Consider the following 17,770-nt stretch of genomic DNA (forward strand, 5'->3'; position numbering starts at 1 on the left):
AACATTGTCTTTATAAACTGTGTTATGCCAATTGAGCTAGATGTTCCCCAAGACCATGGTCCCCACAGCCCTCTGCCCAGCAATTCAGTCCCTCAGGAAGTTTGGATGTTTCTGTAGAGCTTCCATGACCTTTCTTTATACTTTCTTTTTCAGAGTGATGGGCCATATAAAAATGGAAAATGATTCTAGGGTCAGATTTTTTGAATATTTACTATTTGGTGGTGTAAGTCAGTTCTGACTCATAGCAACCCTCTATACAATAGAATGAAACACTGCCTGATTCTGCACCATCCTCACAATGGGTGCTATGTTTGAGCCTATTGTTAAAGCCACTGTGTCCGTCCATCTCATTGAGGGTCTTCCTCATTTTTGCTGACCCTCTGCTTTACCTAGCATGATGTCCTTCTCCAGGGACTGGTCCCTTCTGATAACATGTCCAAAGTAAATGAGATGGAGTCTTGCCATCCTGTCTTCAAGGAGCATTCTGGTTGTACTTCTTCCCAAACAGATTTGTTCATTCTTCTGGCCGTCCATGGTATAGTCAGTGTCCTCTCCAGCACCATAATTCAAAGGCATTAATTCTTCTCTGGTCTTTTTTATTCACCGTCCAGCTTTTGCATGCATTTGAGATGACTGAAAACACCATGGCTTGGGTCAGGTGCACCTTTAGTTCATAAAGTGACATCTTTGTTTTTTTAACACTTTCAAGAGATCTTTTGCAGCAGATTTGCCCAATGCAAAGTGTCGTTTGGTTTCTTGACTGCTGCTTCTATGGAGGTTGATTGTGGATTCAAGTAAAATGAAATCCTTGACAACTTCAGTATTTTCACCATTTATCATGATGTTGCTTATTGGTCCAATTGTGAGGATATTTGTTTTCTTTATGTTGAGGTGTAATCCATACTGAAGGCTGTGGTCTTCAGTCTTCAATTGCTAGGGAGAGATAAAACATGGTAAATATGAAAAAGACTTGGCAGCAGTTGGATTATAAGATTCGTGGAATTGGGGAATTATGATTATTCCTTTCTGTCTCATAAAACTAGAAGTGAGCTGTTGAGAACAGTGTCACATAATGGATGGTTACCATCTTGGAGACTAATTCTGGAGAGGGAGGTAGGGGAGTGATTGATCATGTTATACAACATTCTGTACCTAACTACAACACAATAGTTTATATTCCTGAAAATCTCTGTGGTAGGAAGTCCATGATTGAGATATCTAGATCTTAGAGAAAATTAGAATTGATACTGAGGTCATTAATGAGTTTAGAAAAAGCTGTAGTAAATATCATTTTTACTTAAGGCACCATTAAATAAAGAATATAAATACATTTTATAGATCTTAAATTAGCAATAATGGCTACTAAATAACTTCAGTTTATTGATTGCTAGAAACTGTTATGGTTTCCACTCTAGGTTCAAAAAAACGAACATTTATTGTTTGCAGTTTTATTGTAATTCAGTTTAATTCATTTACATTTTCATAAATTCATTTTGCTTTAAATTTTGGGATGGAAAGAGTGACTGACAGTACAAAATGCAATAAATGAAACTGGCAAAGTCATATAATCCACGGAAGGAGGAGACTCAGAAATCCCTGATACCCCGAGAGACAAAATGATGACTGTGTGTCAGTTGCACCGGTTTCAATTTTATATCTTGGAGTGACTCACCATTTTTATGTGACTCACCATTTACTGGGCACTTACTTAAAACAAATTTTTTCTTAACGCTTCTACACCTTTAAGCTTTCTTTCTCCTCCATATTCCAACTTAACTAAAAGAGAAATTAATTCTTGCAACTCATAGTTTTTTACTCCTTATTTGCTCCTTGGAGCCCTGGTGGAGCAGTGATTAAAGTGCTCGGCTGCTAACCAAAAGGTCAGTGGTTCGAACCCACCAGCTGCTTCACAGGAGAAAGATGTGGCAGTCTGCTTCCGTAAAGATGTACAGGCTTGGAAACCCTATGGGGCAATTCTGCTGTGTCCTACAGGGTCACTACAGGTCAGACTTGACTCAACAGCAACGTTTTTTTGTTTGTTGGTTTGTTTTTTTAAGTGAGTGGTTGATCCTAGCCAGTGTGTAAGCTTAGAGACAGTACCCCCTTTTCTTAAAATGCATCTTCCTTCCTCATTAAACCTTGATTTTATAATTTATTCTTCAACAAATATTCATTGAGTATCTTATATTTTTGAGGTGGTACTAATTATACAGAGCTAGGTACTAGTTAAGGAGCTCTGGTGTTGCAGCGGTTAAGCGCTTAGGTGCTAACTGAACCCACGCAGTGGCTGCTGGAGAAAAGACCTGGCAATCTGCTCCCGTAAAGATTAAAACCAAAAAATTCATTGTTCCAACACATGCCGACAGAGCAGAACTGCCCCATAGGGTTTCCAAGGCTGTAATCTTTATGGAAGCTGTCTGCCACATCTTTCTTTTGTGGAGCATCTGGTGGGTTGGAACCCTGACCTTTCGGCTAGCAGCTGAGCGCTTAATCACTGTGCCACCAGGGCTCTTTTCCATAAAGATTACAGACTAGGAAACCCTATGGGGCAGTTCTACTATGTCCTACAGGAATGCTATGAATTGGAATCGACTTCGACAGCACATGACAACAACAGGTTTTCATTATCTGATTCCTACCTATCTGTCCAGCTTAGCTTTTTGTCATTTCTCTGCCACTCCTTGCTCTCTATCTCTAACTTTAAGCTGCAGTAGTACCAGTATTCAGCAAATATATTGCACTTCTTCAAACTTCTTTTCAAAGAGTAGTTGCTGACCAGAGGCATCAGCATAACCTGGGAACTTGTTAAAAATGCAAATTCTTGGACTCTACCTGAGGCCCTACTGAATCAGAAGCTGTAGGAGGTAGGGCTAAACACACCGTCCAAGTGATTCTGATGTACTTGGAAGTTTGAAAACTACTGCCTTAATCCTTTTGTTTTTTAAAGCTGCTTTGCTAAACAAGCTCAGCCATTAATTGCCTGGCATTCAGTATCACTTCCATTGTGTAACTCAATCTACACCTCTAACACTGATTTGTGTCAGTCCCACTTTTTGAATTGTGTATTGGACATCTTTCCTGGATATCCTAGTACTTCATATTTTGTATGTCCTAAATAGAATTCATTATCCATCTCCTGATATCCGTATTACATTCATGTTTCCTATTTCCTCCTAGCCGTATAACTTTAATCTTAGATTGCTCAATATTTTTTTATTATTTCTTTTTTTTTTTTTAAACTCTACTAACTAAAATAGGGTGACAATTTTCAAGGCAATAAAGTTATCAATGCTTGTAGACCTTTTGTTAAAATGTATTTTTGTCTTAGTCTCCCTTACTTCCTCCATTTCTTCCACATCTCTTCCTTATTGCTCCCCCCTGCCTTCAAGAATTTAGCCAACTGTTTACTTTGAATGTTGACCTCAGCTGTCCAAGTTCTACCATAGAGCTGGAGGATCCCTGTCTTTGGGCCAGTAGAGTGACAGCTTGTACTAGCACCAAAGGTTGAAGCCAGGCAATGTTTTCAGTATCCTGGTGCAGTTCCTGCAGTAAGTTTTCAATAAATATTTTTTGAATGAATAAGTGAGTGGGTAGGCAACTCTCAAAGGACTGGGCAGGTCTCCAAGGTCAAAAATGTATAAGATTGTAGCTCAAGACATAAGGAACCTCAAGGATTTGAGTAATAAGGGATGAGAAAATTTGACATGCAATAAATATTCATTAAATGAATAAAGGAAAGGTTTTAACAGAGTGAACAAATAGTCATTGCCACAGATGGTTAGCTGCTTCTGTAAGGGAGAAGGGATGAATTAAATGTTATTTCAGTGTAAAATTTCAAGTTCAATCTTTTAAATCCATGTTTATTTATATGTGTGCCTCCTATGAGCATTCAGTTTGATATACAGTTTTAATAATTTCTCATGTTGATTTATCTAACAGTTACTAATGGTTTGACCATATACCTTGGGTTATAAATTTTAACTCTTATAGTTTGTTCTGTTTTTGTTAAGTTATAGCACAAAAGTCAATAATACATATTTAACCAGAAGAACTAGATGGTGCCCAGCTACCACCAGTGACCTCCCTGACAGGGAACACAACAGAGAGTCCCTGACGGAGTAGGAGAAAAGTAGGGTACGGAACTCAAATTCTAGTAAAAAGACCAGGCTTAATGGTCTGACTGAGACTGGAGGGACCCCGGAAGACATGGCCCTCAAACTCTCTGTTAGCCTAGAACTGAAACCATTCCCAAAGCCAACTCTTCAAAGATTAGACTGGACTATAAGACATAAAATGATACTCGTGAGGAGAGTGCTTCTTAGCTCAAGTAGATACATGAGACTAAATGGGCGTTCCTGTCTGGAGGTGAGATGAGAAGGCAGAAAGGGACAAGAGCTGGTTGAATGGACACGGGAAATCCTGGGTGGAAAGGAGGAGTGTGCTGTCACAGTATAGGGAGAGCAACTAGGGTCACGTAACAATGTGTGTATAAATTTTTGTATGAGAGACTAACTTGAACTGCAAACTTCCACTTAAAGCACAATAAAAAATATATATATATATATTTACCTAACTTACATATGAGGAATTTTTATACTTGAAAATAATAATATATATCTATTCTTACATAATATAAGCTATTCCCTCATAAAGAACATATGTTCCTTATTTGTAATAATATAAAAACCTTTTTTTTTAAACATGCACACAGGAAACCTCGACCTGTCTCCCAGTTGGTTGCACAGCAGGTTACTCAGCAGTTTGTGCCCCCTACACAATCAAAGAAAGAGAAAAAAGATAAAGTAGAAAAAGAAAAAAGTGAAAAGGAAACAACTAGCAAAAAGAACAGTCATAAGAAAACCAGGTAATTTGAAGAGTGTTTTATGGCGTTTTCAAATAATAAAATTAACCATTTAATACTCTGTTTTAACATTGATATATACAAAGTAGAGGTACAATATTTAATCTCCTTTATTATAAAGTATCATGAAATTTTTTTCTGAGCTTGAAATGTATATTAGAAATTAAACACAGAGGCTATAAACATAAGCTTAAATGTGAGGATGCATTGTTCTTTAGTAGATTAAAAAAAGACATTTGTGTTAGAGCTATTCTATTTTTTATAGATAAAGCCAGGAGTGATATTCAGAGTACTTAACAGATTGTTTTTATCGGTTCAACCAATCAAAAATGATGATGGATTCAGTCAGAACAAGCAGTCGTGATACCCTTACTGGTGCGCATCAGTGGTGTGACAGCACCGGGTACAGCTCAACCTTAGCTTTTATCAACTTCCTCTGGTGCAACTATTCCATTACTGTTCTAAACATTTATTGTAATAAAATTGATAGGCTGTCTGCAAAACTATTAGTTTTTTTTTTTTTTAAATCACAAGAGCCACTGCTTCCGTGGTACCACAGTTTTTTGTCATGTTGAAGAAGTTTCACGAGTGATTGGTTTGATCAGTGTTAATGGTTTGAAGCATTTAATTATATTTTTGTGGCTAGTTACACATGAATCTAGAGTTTTAAACATGGATGTATTCATGTTTTGTTACACTTACCTAACTTATATGCACAGAAGTTTCATAGAGGGAACAGCTAGCTTGACATTTTATCATCTTTTGTGTTTAGGCCAAGATTGAAAAATGTGGATCGGAGTAGTGCCCAGCATTTGGAAGTTACCGTTGGAGATCTGACAGTCATTATTACAGACTTTAAGGAGAAAACAAAGTCACCACCTGCATCTAGTGCTGCTTCTGCAGATCAGCATAGTCAGAGTGGTTCTAGCTCTGATAACACAGAGAGAGGAATGTCCAGGTCATCTTCACCCAGAGGAGAAGCCTCATCATTGAATGGAGAATCTCATTAAAGTTTATTTTCTCCAATTTCTTAGTCACTTCTGTCATACCATGCAAATACACAGATTATGCCAAGAAATACCACATTTTCATGACAAACATATTCATGCAGAATCCATAATTTGAGTTTTACATAAAGTAGAAATTTGTTAGAATTTGTTAGATTTTATTGCAATCTATGCCTACCAAACATTTCCAGACTTAACATTTTGGTCTCTGCAGTTAAATGTACCATGAAAATGTGGTTAAATTATTCATTATGCAGTGTTATTGGTAAGTCTATTTTCACTTTTAGTTTAGTGAATTCTAACACATAATTCTTGAATTCTCTACTATTGGCATGTAACGAATTTAAATTTTTATAACATAGTTCAAGCTGCCTAAGTATGTATTATTTGAGAATTGTGAAACAAATAGTTATATGTATACAGGTCAAAGATCAACTTAATCAACTATTGCTGCAACAGGAGTTTTTCTTAATGTTTATCCTCTTAAATACACCTGCTGGTACTTGGTGTGGTTAAATAGGAAAGTTGTTATTAAATAAAGAATTTGTATGAACCTTTGCCAATGTTTTTGACACAGTTTACTAAATTATTGTTTCTAGATTATGTTTCTGGTTTTGTTTGCTTTTTGTTTTTGTTTCTTTTCAAAACATTTATTGTAATGTTTACTAGCAGACTAGTAAGCAATAAAACATTGATTATTTAGCTTTATAATTCAGGTTTAGTGTTATTGTCATTGAACACTGGTATTTTCTGTATTATATAAAACATTAAAACTCAAATAATTATAAGCATTTGGCAAAAACAAGAGAAAAGAAATCTTGCCAAATATTAAAAGCTGCAATTTTGGAAAAGCTTTAATTTAATGATAGTTTTATCACTGTTTTCTTGCCCCCAAATTATCCAGGGTCATAGATGTATGAATCTAATTAATACAGAAATGGGAAATGTTGCACAGAACTGGGAAATAACTAATTTTAAATAAGTTTAATTGGCCTCTTGTTAAATATAGCAATTCTTATGAAAATCATAGTGCCCTATTTTCAGACACAACTGTCAGTTTATGCATTTATCAATATCCTGAAATAAAAGTATTTACAGCCCCACTCACTATTATGTAAAATTACCAATAAAGTATTTTTATGACTACAGATTTTGCATTTTTGTTTACAACTAATAAGTGTTTTATGTTATATTTAAAAAGCCAACCTAGAAACTACACAGTACTTCTTAAATTCTCTTCGAGTTTCCTGCTTTCTCTTAACCATCTGCTTAATATATATCCACCTGTAGGAGACTTCTGAAATGTAAATTAAGTTAAAAACATAATGTGGATACAAAATATCACATAAAAGACATCATGATAGCATTTGAAGAAAAAAGAACTGTAGACCCTGACAGTTGTGATATTTAGTGGTTTCTCGTGGTAATGTAATTTTCTGTTTAATTGCAGTACTTTTTACAGGCACAATGGTACTGTCTTTTTTGTAAGATGCTAGTTGTGAAATAGTTAATTGCATACAGTAAAAGTCTGTGATTAAAACATTTATATACCTCATTCTTTAGTGTTGTTAAATGTAAACTTACAATTTGTGTTTCATTATGATACTTCAAATGGGACATCAATCAACTGGTTAAGTTACATTCTCTTAAAATGTGGATTTTTTTGTCTTATTTTTCACGTTTCAAATGTTTTATATATATTCATTTTTGGAAATAGTAAAAATTACAAATATTGTAATAGGGAAAATATTCTAATTTTTAAGTCAATACTATGCTTTGAAGGCACGCTGTCTTATGATTAAATACTTTCAGGATGTATTTTAAATGGATTACAAGAGAGAAAAATATGACAGAGAATGCGATTTTATATGAATGGGGCATACTTACCTTTCTACATAGAGAGACAGTATAGCATAGAGATTAAGTGTGCTAACTGGTGTCTGGCATTTGAATCACTGCTGTGGTAAGTAAGTCAAGCTCATTTCCCATTTATAAAATGGGGATGATGATAACCGTATGTTAACTCATAGGGTTTGTTGGGGAGGATTAAATGTCAATCCATGTAAAATTCTTAACAATTGCCTGACACATGTAAAATTCTTAACAATTGCCTGACACATATTGGATGCTCAATAAATGTGAGTCTTTACTATAATTATAGGTAAAATCCGATTATAAAAATACAAATCTTTTTGTAACAAAACTTATTTCCACGCCCTCTTGGGTGATGTAAAGGAATAAATCCGCTGCCGTCGGGTCAATTCCTACTCATAGTGACCCTACAGGACAGGGTAGAATTGCTTGTTTTCAAGAGTTTCCAAGGCTGTAAATCTTTATGGAAACAGACTGCCATATCTGTCTCATGGAGCAGCTGGTGGGTTCGAACCACCGACCTTTTGGTTAGTAGCCAAGCGCTTTAACCACTGTGCCACCATGGTTCTTCTCCTAAAGGAAGTGTTTTATTAATTAGGTACACTGAATTTTCTACATCAAATGTTCTCTCTGATCATAGACCAGCTATTCTTCTAAAATTAAAACAACCTGATGGTATGTACTATAAGAAAGGAGAAATGAGCTGACTAATACGAAATTCTGTTTTCGTTAATCACAGTTATCTTCACTTGCCTTCATTTCACCCTACCTCAAATACACTTCCAGTAGGGAAACAACCCAATTCCATAAATACTTATACCTAATGTTAAAATACCCAAACGATTCAGAGCCTGGGCTTAGGATACATTTTTAGCTGTTTCTCATTAATTTACCCTGTGGTTTTAGTGGCTGGTTCTTTAACCAAGTTGCATATAAAAAGGGAATTTGGATGTTTTTTAGAGTTTACCTTATTTTGATACAAGAGTAAAGATGTAATTTGAGGCATACAAGATTACATATTCTTAAAACATTTTGTATCAGTAGAAATCGTTGACAATATTAAGGATTTATTTTTATTAAATGCTTTCCTAAAATTATAGTGATGATAGTAGACAGGGTGAAAACGTTAAAAAAAAGGAAGAAAAATCTTAGCTTTTCTAAGTCAATAGAATATTTATTAGCTTTCATTTAGATATAAATTCTTACTGCCTAAAAGAATGTAGTTTCTGCATATTATATGCATTAACAGTAAATGGTCAAGTAGTTTTTACCAAAGACTTTATTTTACTTATTTTCTTGGTCTGCAACTTACCTCTTTTCTGGAATCTTTTAAAGGCCTGATGTAGGAACTGGGCTATTTAGTAAGCCATTGATAGAAATTACGTTGAAAGTGAAGTGAAAAGAGAAAAGTGAGTGTGTGTGTAAGGAGATGATAACCACAAAATAATGTTTGCTCTTATTGCTACTCACCCCCCCCCCCCCGCCCCCACACCTTCAGTTGTCTGGAACAAGGAATGTAGAAAAACCAAAGTGCGAAGTCATCAGTGACAAAAATAGCAGAGTGCAATCAAAAGACAAGGACGATTGCAGAATACAGGATGTGACCATGTTGTGAAAGCAGAACAAAAAGAATGCCTTCACTGGTTACTGAGGGTGATAGAGAATAAACCCCACTAATATCAAAGGCAAGAAAGGGATGTAGTGGGAAGGGGATGAGGGAAAAAGAAAAGACAGCAAAAATAGCGGCACAAATTAGAAATCAGGGCATTGGGATGTAATCTGAATAGCAGAAAAAAATCACTAGGAAGGGAGAGAGAACAAATAGAACCTGAGGACATTTTTCAAACATGCTGTGATTAATCGTCTTCATAATGACTCAGTCATTAAATTGTGTTTAGTCGACTGTTTACTAGGGCAGCAATATGTGTAATGTTTTAGAACAAATTTCATCAAAATTGGTTTTGATTTCACTTTGAGAAGCTGTCAGACAAGTTTTGCCTAGAATTATATATATAAACAGTTTACTTTCCAGAATGCACATTAACAACTAGCTCAGATAATGTGTTACGCTTTTAATGTATTAGATATTTTTTTAAGTCAGTGCCGCTATTCCTGCCTTTATGGATTGGGCCAATTCTGGAGCTATGAAATACTATGGTAAGACCAGATGTTAATATGAAAAAAATCAAGTAGAGTTTTGGAATGTTTCAGTGTTCTGAGACATTTCATGTTCTGAATCATTTTTGTTTTTTCTGTCACTGGGAATTGTAGTAATTGTAATTTTTCTGTCCTGGTTTTATTTACATCAGTATTATTCAATTCAGTGAACATTTATTTAGTCTATTTTGTGTGCCAGGCACTCTACTAGGGGTTGGTTACAAAGACTAAGATGTGGACTGTGCACTTAATGAACTCCCAATTTAGGAGATTATAAACAAAGAACTACAATGTGTTCGCTGCAACAAAGTAGTTTAAGATACAGAAGTAGCAGAGAAGAGGCAGTGCTTGCCACCCTTTTTCTAGAAATTTAACTAGGCCTTGGCAACTCCAAGTGCACGTTGAAAATAATTAGGACTTCATTTTGATAACTGCAGCTGATAACATTGGGTGCCACCAGGAGTTTTAGCCAGCTATCATTTGATTACTGCAGCTTGGGTTTTTCAAAAGTTTCAGGTTTTAATCCATGTAATGTGAAATAATTTATTATATATGTATGTATATATATATAAACCAAAAAACATCTGAACGGGGTCTGCTATTTTTGTGAAAATGTTTAGGAACAGTATGTTACATCACTCAGTGTCCCCTCTCTAAAAATCTAAATGAGAAATTTTATTCAGACGTGTTTAAGGAGAAGCTGTACTTCACCTAAGAAATCAATCTTTCTTTTCTTTATGGACAATGGAAGTCCTAATTGATTGTCCTTGAATTTTGCTTTGTTTTTGTTAGCTGCCAATGAGTCAGCCCCTAACTCATGGCAACCCCATGTTACACAATAGAACTGAGCTTTATAGGGTTTTCTGGGCTATGAACTTTACAGAAGCAGATTGCAAGGCCTTTCTTCCACAGTGTCTCTGGGTGAGTTCGAATCACTAACCTTTTTGTTGGTAACCAAGTACAAACCATGTGGACCACCCAGGGATCTAGTCATGATAAACCTTAAAACCATTTTTTGGGCTCAGTTTTAATGATTGTGTAGGACTCTATAAGTCTGTATAGAGCCTGCATATCTATAACTTCTTGATTGTCTAGCTATATATTTTCAGATTGTTTTTTATCTATATTTTACCTTGTATTCTTATAAACTGCCTCAAATCCCTTGTGTAAATAAGGCTCAGTAGTTACACACACACACACATATAAATCTCAAAAGCTGCTTTATTTCAAGACATGAGCATGAGTCCCGAGGGGAACTTTTTGGTGCAAGGATCCAGTGAATTGGGTGTGTCCCCAGCTGGACTTCTGAGAAATGAAAATGATATACATGAGTATGGCAGGTCTCAAGATTACATCTAGGTTTAGATCTGCTGACCTACCTGAAGTAGGAAGTTTAGATAAAAGCTACCATCTTATCATTTTTTCATTAACCCTTTAGCAAGAGAATTGAGAAACCAAACTGGGAACCAAGATTTATTGACTTAGCAATTTCTTCATGTGTGTTATTTTCACTATCCTCTTTTAATTCATAATAATAGCAGTGAAATGGGCCTATGTTTACTTTTGGGATCAGCAAGGATGAGAAGAGCTGGAAGACTGTGTAAAACTAATATGGGGAAGAAGAATTCCAAAGGTCAAGGAAAATGAGTGGTGAAAGCGTTTTAAAATGGTAAATAGGGTTAAGTCCCCAGCACCTACTGTAAGGAGGAAAAGAACAGAGTGATCTGGCCTTAGGCCCCAAAACCAAACCCGTTGCTGTCGAGTCCGTTCAACTTATAGTGACCCTACAGGACAAAGTAGAGCTGCCTCGTAGAGTTTCTGAGTATGTAATCTCTACAGAAGCAGACTGCCACATCTTTCTTGCTCAGTGCAGCTGGTGGGTTCAAACCACTGACATTTGGGTTAGGAGCTGAGCTCTTAACCACTGGTGCCCCCGGGGCTCCTCAAAATACCTTAGGCCCAAGAGGTAGTTCTTGGCATTTACTAATAAAAATTAGCTTATGTTTCCAGCATATAAATCAGTAGCCAGTTGCTGTTGAGTTAACTCCTACTCATGGCGACCCCACATGGGTCAGAGTAGAACTGTGAACCATAGGGGTTTCAGTGGCTGATTTTTTTGGAAATAGATCACCAAGTCTTTCTTCTGAGGAGCCTGTGGATGACTCAAACTGCCATCTACCATCCTTTCAGTTAGCAGCCAAGCACGTTAATTGTTTGCACCACCCAGGTACTCAACTAAACAGAAGGAAATGCTGAGCAGGACCCCAAATCTGCTCTAGAGCGATTTAAAGAATTAGAAAAGTTAAAAACATCCATTAATTAAATGCCTACCGTATATCCAGCATGTGCTAGGAGCTATGGGGATGTAAGAAAAATCAAGATTAAATATAAGATTTTTGAGATTTGGTTTATCCTGAATGAGAGAATATTCCAGATGGAGGAGGTCTCTATCTCCGTAATTTAAACAACAATATTGCTACTCTTAAATTTCTTTTCCTTCTTCTAAATTTATCTTTTTGATAGAATGAAGGGTAGGTCAACATTAAAAATTTAGATACCAAAGAAATGAAGAGGATGGTCTAGAGAAGAAGCAGATTTAGGAATACATATGTATGTACATAAACACAGTAAATGAAAGAAATATCTAACTATTCAAGACCAAACCAAACCCGTTAACATCAAATCGTTTCCGACCCATAGTGACCTATTAGGACACCAAAAATATTTTCATTTAAATAAAAGCCTTTAATTCAAAATTAATTGTAGGAATGTCAAATTGCAATGTGGGAATCCTGGAAATGATCAGAAGAGGATATTAGCATATACAAAACTCTTTATATTCCAAGATAACCAGTGAAGAAAATGTGTGGGTAATATAAAAATCACTTCTATTTTTGGGATGCCTTATATACTTTTCAGGAGCCCTGGTGGCACAGTGGTTAAGATCTTGGCTGCTAACCACAAGGTTGGCAGTTTGAATCCACCAACTGCTCGTTGGAAACCCTGTAGGGCAGTTTTACTCTGTCCTATAGGGTCACTATGAGTCTTTAGTGACTCAACAGCAACGGGTTTTTTTTAAAATGTATTTTTCAACAGAATTTCCTTTTTAATTACAGGATTAAAGGGAACCTAAAGAGATGAGATGATCCAGAACCCTGATGTCAAGTAACTGAGTGATTATTCTCCTGGAAATGCTCTTTCCATAAATTGTTGCAGAAATTAACACTGCCTGGCCTTACTTTGCGCCATTCCAGTATTTTAACAATTGTGGTTCAAGAAGTTATTCTTTGTTTTTACTATATTTAGGTTTTTTTTTTTTTTTTTGGTTGTTGTTGGAATAGAGAACAACTGTAGTTAGCATCTTTTAAATTAAATATCTTTTATCTATTTGAGTACTAGGTCTTAGTCTAGTTTCTTGGTACCATATCCTTCAACTTTCTCAAAAACTATTTTCCATTCTTATAAATGCTTTTATTGTTATTCTCTGTACCTCATTAAGTTTATCTTCATTTCGAAGAGAGTTGTAAGATACAGAGAAAGATTTAGTCTTATTGCTTTTACTTGCCTGTCTCCCCTTTGAGGGCAGTAGTACACTCCTTTACTTCTGAGTACTCTACATCTAACCTCTTGTCTCATATGTAGAATATATTCAATAAACGTTTATTGAATGAATAAGTGTATGTTTTATTCTGTTCACACATCTTCATAGCATGCTAGTTCTCATTTTTCTCAGGTAACGCAGCCATTTATTTAATCTGTACCAGAAAACTGAAGCTTAAATTTATTTAGTGACTTTCCCATGGTCACAGAGCCCTCACTTTTTAGTGTAGGGATTCCAAATGAAGAACTAGTACTACATTTCCCCACCTTGTATTTCATATCCAAACTCTTCAATACCCCAAATAAATTTTAAACACTTTAACTACATGGTTTTTCTCCATGAAGTGTTTAAAAAATAAGAAAAAAAAAGTCTCCTTTCCTTCACTTTTTGGCTCTGGAATTACTCTCTGCCTCCAATCTCTCATCTCTCTACCTGGGCTTCCACGCTGCAGCCAGAATCTGCTCTCTAAAGTGCAAATGTAGATCGTGTTACTTCCTTAACTTAAAAACCCTTCAATGGCTCCCCATCGTCTGCCAGATTAAGTTCAAACTCCTTGGTATCCTTAACAAGGTACTCAAATATCTGGGTCGCTGTTAGCCGGAATCGACTCAAGGCAATGGGTAACTACTTCTACAGTCTTATCGCTCATCATATCCTCTTTTGCATTCACTTAGCTGGTGGTATCAAGCTTCTTACAGTTCTCTGAACACAACAGCCTGTTTCATTGATCTCTCAGCCTGGAACTACCTCCCTCACCCCACCAAAAGACTCTAGGGCCACTTCTGTTAAGAAATCGTCCTTGACCACTCTCGCAGGGAGAAATGATTGCTTCGCTTTGCCTGTGCCCACACCCCTAGAGGTTTATATCACAAAGTCTGTACCGTTTTATTGCATCTGTTTACAAGTAACCACTGTCTCATTCTCACGCCCCAACTATACTTCTTTATACCATAAGGTACTCACACAGTCTCTGGCACACAGTGATGCACTAAAAATGTTCAATGAGCGAACAGAGGGCGGAAGAAGGAAGGAGAAGCTTTTTGGGAGACTACTAGTCCTGTACTGGACATGCGAATGATGAGTTGTGAAGGTCAATAAGACATGATGAGTTGTGAGGAATCCTGTCTTCAGACACAACTTTGTTGGGACGCAAGATATCCACACCAAACAGTTAACATTAGGAGATAATAAGAAATCTCAGTGAAAATGGATTCTACAGACAACTATTACAGAAACTTAGAGGCTGGGGATGTTTCTGTTGAGGGTGACGGAGCTGAAAAGGGTTTAACTGAGTGCCTTCTAGGTGCTACGCATCTTTCACGCGTTAAAACATTTAATCTTTACAACAACCCTATGAGGATATCATATCCATTTTAGAGACGATGAAACATGCTCAGAGTAGGTCGCTCAACGTCACAAACTACCATGTGGCAGAACTATAATTTGAATTTAGGTAAGCTGCCTCCGAGGCCCCGGTCCTTTCACTAAAAATCCCTCCTCCGCGGTTCAGTGCCACCAAGCTCGGGAGTCACCTCACCAAGTACACACGCTCCTTTCCCGCAGTAACTGGAAGCGCCGCAGCAGAGCCGACCCCCTTTCGCTTCGCCTCCTCGCGCTCAGTGCGCAGGCGCGTCCAGCAGCTTTCCCCACCCGGCGGGGCGGGGCCGGGGGCGGGGCCGCGTCCCTGCAGCCGGCAGAGGGCTAGCCGCTGCAGAGACAGCGTCCAGGGTTCTGGGCGGTTGACGGACGGCGGGCCGGCTCCGGCGCCGCGGCCGCGCTCTTGGAGGTGGTGGGCGGGGAGGAGAGGGGAAGGAAGAAGGGCGGGCGGGCGCAAGGCTGCGGAGGAGGAGGAACTTGTTGCGCCCGCGGCTGCGCGGTGCCGCTTTCTCCGCTCCAGTTCGCCCAGGCCGGCTCGGCGGCGGCGGTGGTGGCGGCAGCGGCAGCGCGGTACTAGGGCGATGCGGCGCTACCTGCGCATCGTCGTGCTGTGTCTGGGCTGCGGCTTCTGCTCGCTTCTCTATGCCTTCAGCCAGCTCGCCGTGTCACTGGAGGAGGGAGCAGGCGGCGGTGGCGGGAAGCCGCAGGCCGCAACGGCTTCCTGGCTGGCGGGCGGCGGACGCGGCGCCGCGAGATGGGCTGGCAGCGCGGACCCCGGGGCGCGTCCCGGCTGGTCCGACAGGTACGGGCCGTTCCCTGTCTTTGGGCCGGGGCGGGGGGCGCGGGACGTGTCCCGCCCGGGCTGCTTGCTGTCCGGGCTGCTTGCCGTCCGTGCCGCGCGTCCAGCGCTTCCCGCCGCGGGCCCTCTCCTCCCGCTTCTTTGCTGCGGTCTCTGACCCCCTTTCGCGCATTTGCCTCCTCCCACTCAACCCCGGGGTGACCCCGGCGCTGCTCCAGCTCCAGAGCATCCTGTACTTATCATCTTTGGCGTCTGACCCTGTTCTTTATGTGTTCTTCAAAGCAGTTAGATGTTAATATTCAAGTTTTAATAGCTGCGCTCCCCCTCCCCCCTTTAGGTTTCGTTGAAAATAAGGGGTGTCCTACAAAAGCCTTTCTGCTGTCTGGCTAGTGAGAATTCTCTCTTGTCTCCATGGAGTTGAAGTTGAGATATTTAAACAGGCTGGCGCCCCAGTTCAGCTTTTTTTTCCCCCTCTTGAAAAGGCCATCTAATTTTTGTGTGTTGACATTTAAATTTTTAATTATTAGTAGCGGTTAGTTAAATCTGGACATGGCATTTGTTCGGGTTGTGAATTTTTCTTTTGAAAACAATTGATTTGTGCTGAAACTTGTAGCCACTTAAAAATGAGCGATAGTCTCTTTTAAGATGGGATGAAGGTATCTTTCTTTACAAATCGATAGTTAAAAAAGCAGTATAATAATGATTCAGGTAGATTTACACAAATCACTGCCAGAGTTGGAATCAACGTGGAATTTAGATGGGAAAAGAGTAGGTTTTTGGCAACGCATTATGAATGCTTCACAAAATCTGGGTGTTTGCACTGCCTTGAAAAACAGGCTTGGGCAGCCTCGTCTCTAGAGGGAGCTACCCAGGGTGTTCCCTACCAACATGCAGATACTACTTTCATACAGGAAAATATCAAATTGATAAGGAGAGAGTGCAACAAGTTTGCATGCATAAGGGGAAGTTTGGGCAGAGGAACAGCATGGAAAAGCTGGATCATGCTTTTACTTTACGATTTAATTAAGATCAGGTGAGTACCTAAGCAATCAGCTCTAGGCTGTTGTTTAACATCGTTCTGAGTTGATGGTCATTCCCAGAATGAAAAGGGGACGTTTAGGCAGACGAACAGAATGGAAAAGCTAGATTGCCATGTTTTTACCCTATGATTCAATTATGGAGCAGACGAATTCCTAAGGCATCAGGACTCTTCATAAACACAGATTTACTTCCAGAGCTAGTTTTGGCAACCTTCAATTATCTGTCATGGCAGAAGCTGAGACTGAAGACTTGAATGAGCTCATGAAAAATGACAGATGGAATCTAAGCTGTTTATAGTCTGTTGTGTTATTGTGAGACATTTACAATTATAGAAAAGTTATTTTTGTATAGGGTAGAATTGTACAGAAGCGACAGTTTAACCAAAACTGAGTGAAATTAAACTAGGGTATTAGCATTTGGTTTGATAGAGTAACATTTCATTTTTAGCATTTTGTCTTAGATATTTATACTTTATTTTGTGACAGATTTTTATAAATTGTATTTGTGTGTTAAGTTGGCCAGCTAATTTTAACAGAATTACTTTATGTGAAATTTAGAAAATAAGTACCTCTGTTTTAATATTTTATAGAAGCATTACTGAAATCTTAAGTTTGATGTGTCAGAGTTGAGTCACTAAAAAACTATACTTTTATAGATCCTCTGAACAGCATAACTCTTCGTTTTAAATGAGGCATACATCTAAGTTACAACTAAAGGTTTATCCAGTCTTTGTAAAAATGCGGTGAACTACATTTCACCAGATTTGTACGCATGAGGGGAAGTTTGGGCAGAGGAACAGCATGGAAAAGCTGGATTGTCATATTTTTACTTTATGATATAATTAAGGCCAGATGAGTGCCTAGGACATCATCAGGACTATGTATTCATAAAAATAGAACTACTTCTGAAGCCATGTTGGAAATTTTATTTTAGATATTATTTATAGCATCTTTGTAGATTACTCAGAGTTAAAGCAACTTTTTTGGCTGTCCTGGGATATGGAGTAGTTATCCTCAACCTCTTTTCTATGTATTAAAGTATTTGGCCAAGGTCCA

At 38.1% G+C, this 17,770-nt stretch overlaps 2 protein-coding genes across 7 annotated transcripts in view; both read left to right on the forward strand.

Moving 5' to 3' along the window:
• Positions 1–8,232, forward strand: part of YAF2 (YY1 associated factor 2) — a 107,409-nt gene extending 99,177 nt beyond the window's left edge. Inside the window, exons 3-4 of one of the 2 annotated variants that reach the window (XM_004384577.3) lie at positions 4,712–4,864; positions 5,634–8,231. In XM_004384577.3, coding sequence (XP_004384634.1) covers positions 4,712–4,864; positions 5,634–5,871 — 391 coding nt within the window. In that variant the 3' untranslated portion in view covers positions 5,872–8,231. Of the gene's footprint in view, positions 1–4,711; positions 4,865–5,633 lie in introns of both variants that reach the window. The other variant, XM_004384576.2, reaches the window with a different exon arrangement.
• A 7,027-nt stretch (positions 8,233–15,259) lies between these two features.
• Positions 15,260–17,770, forward strand: part of GXYLT1 (glucoside xylosyltransferase 1) — a 56,988-nt gene continuing 54,477 nt past the window's right edge. For 2 of the 5 annotated variants that reach the window (XM_023738866.1, XM_004384581.2), the window contains exon 1: positions 15,390–15,677. In XM_023738866.1, the coding sequence (XP_023594634.1) occupies positions 15,457–15,677 (221 nt within the window). In that variant the 5' untranslated portion in view covers positions 15,390–15,456. Of the gene's footprint in view, positions 15,678–17,770 lie in introns of all 5 variants that reach the window. The other 3 variants (XM_004384580.2, XM_023738868.1, XM_023738867.1) reach the window with 3 other exon arrangements.

The sequence above is a fragment of the Trichechus manatus genome, unplaced genomic scaffold (genome assembly GCF_000243295.1).
Source record: "Trichechus manatus latirostris isolate Lorelei unplaced genomic scaffold, TriManLat1.0 scaffold00123, whole genome shotgun sequence".
NCBI lineage: Eukaryota > Metazoa > Chordata > Mammalia > Sirenia > Trichechidae > Trichechus > Trichechus manatus.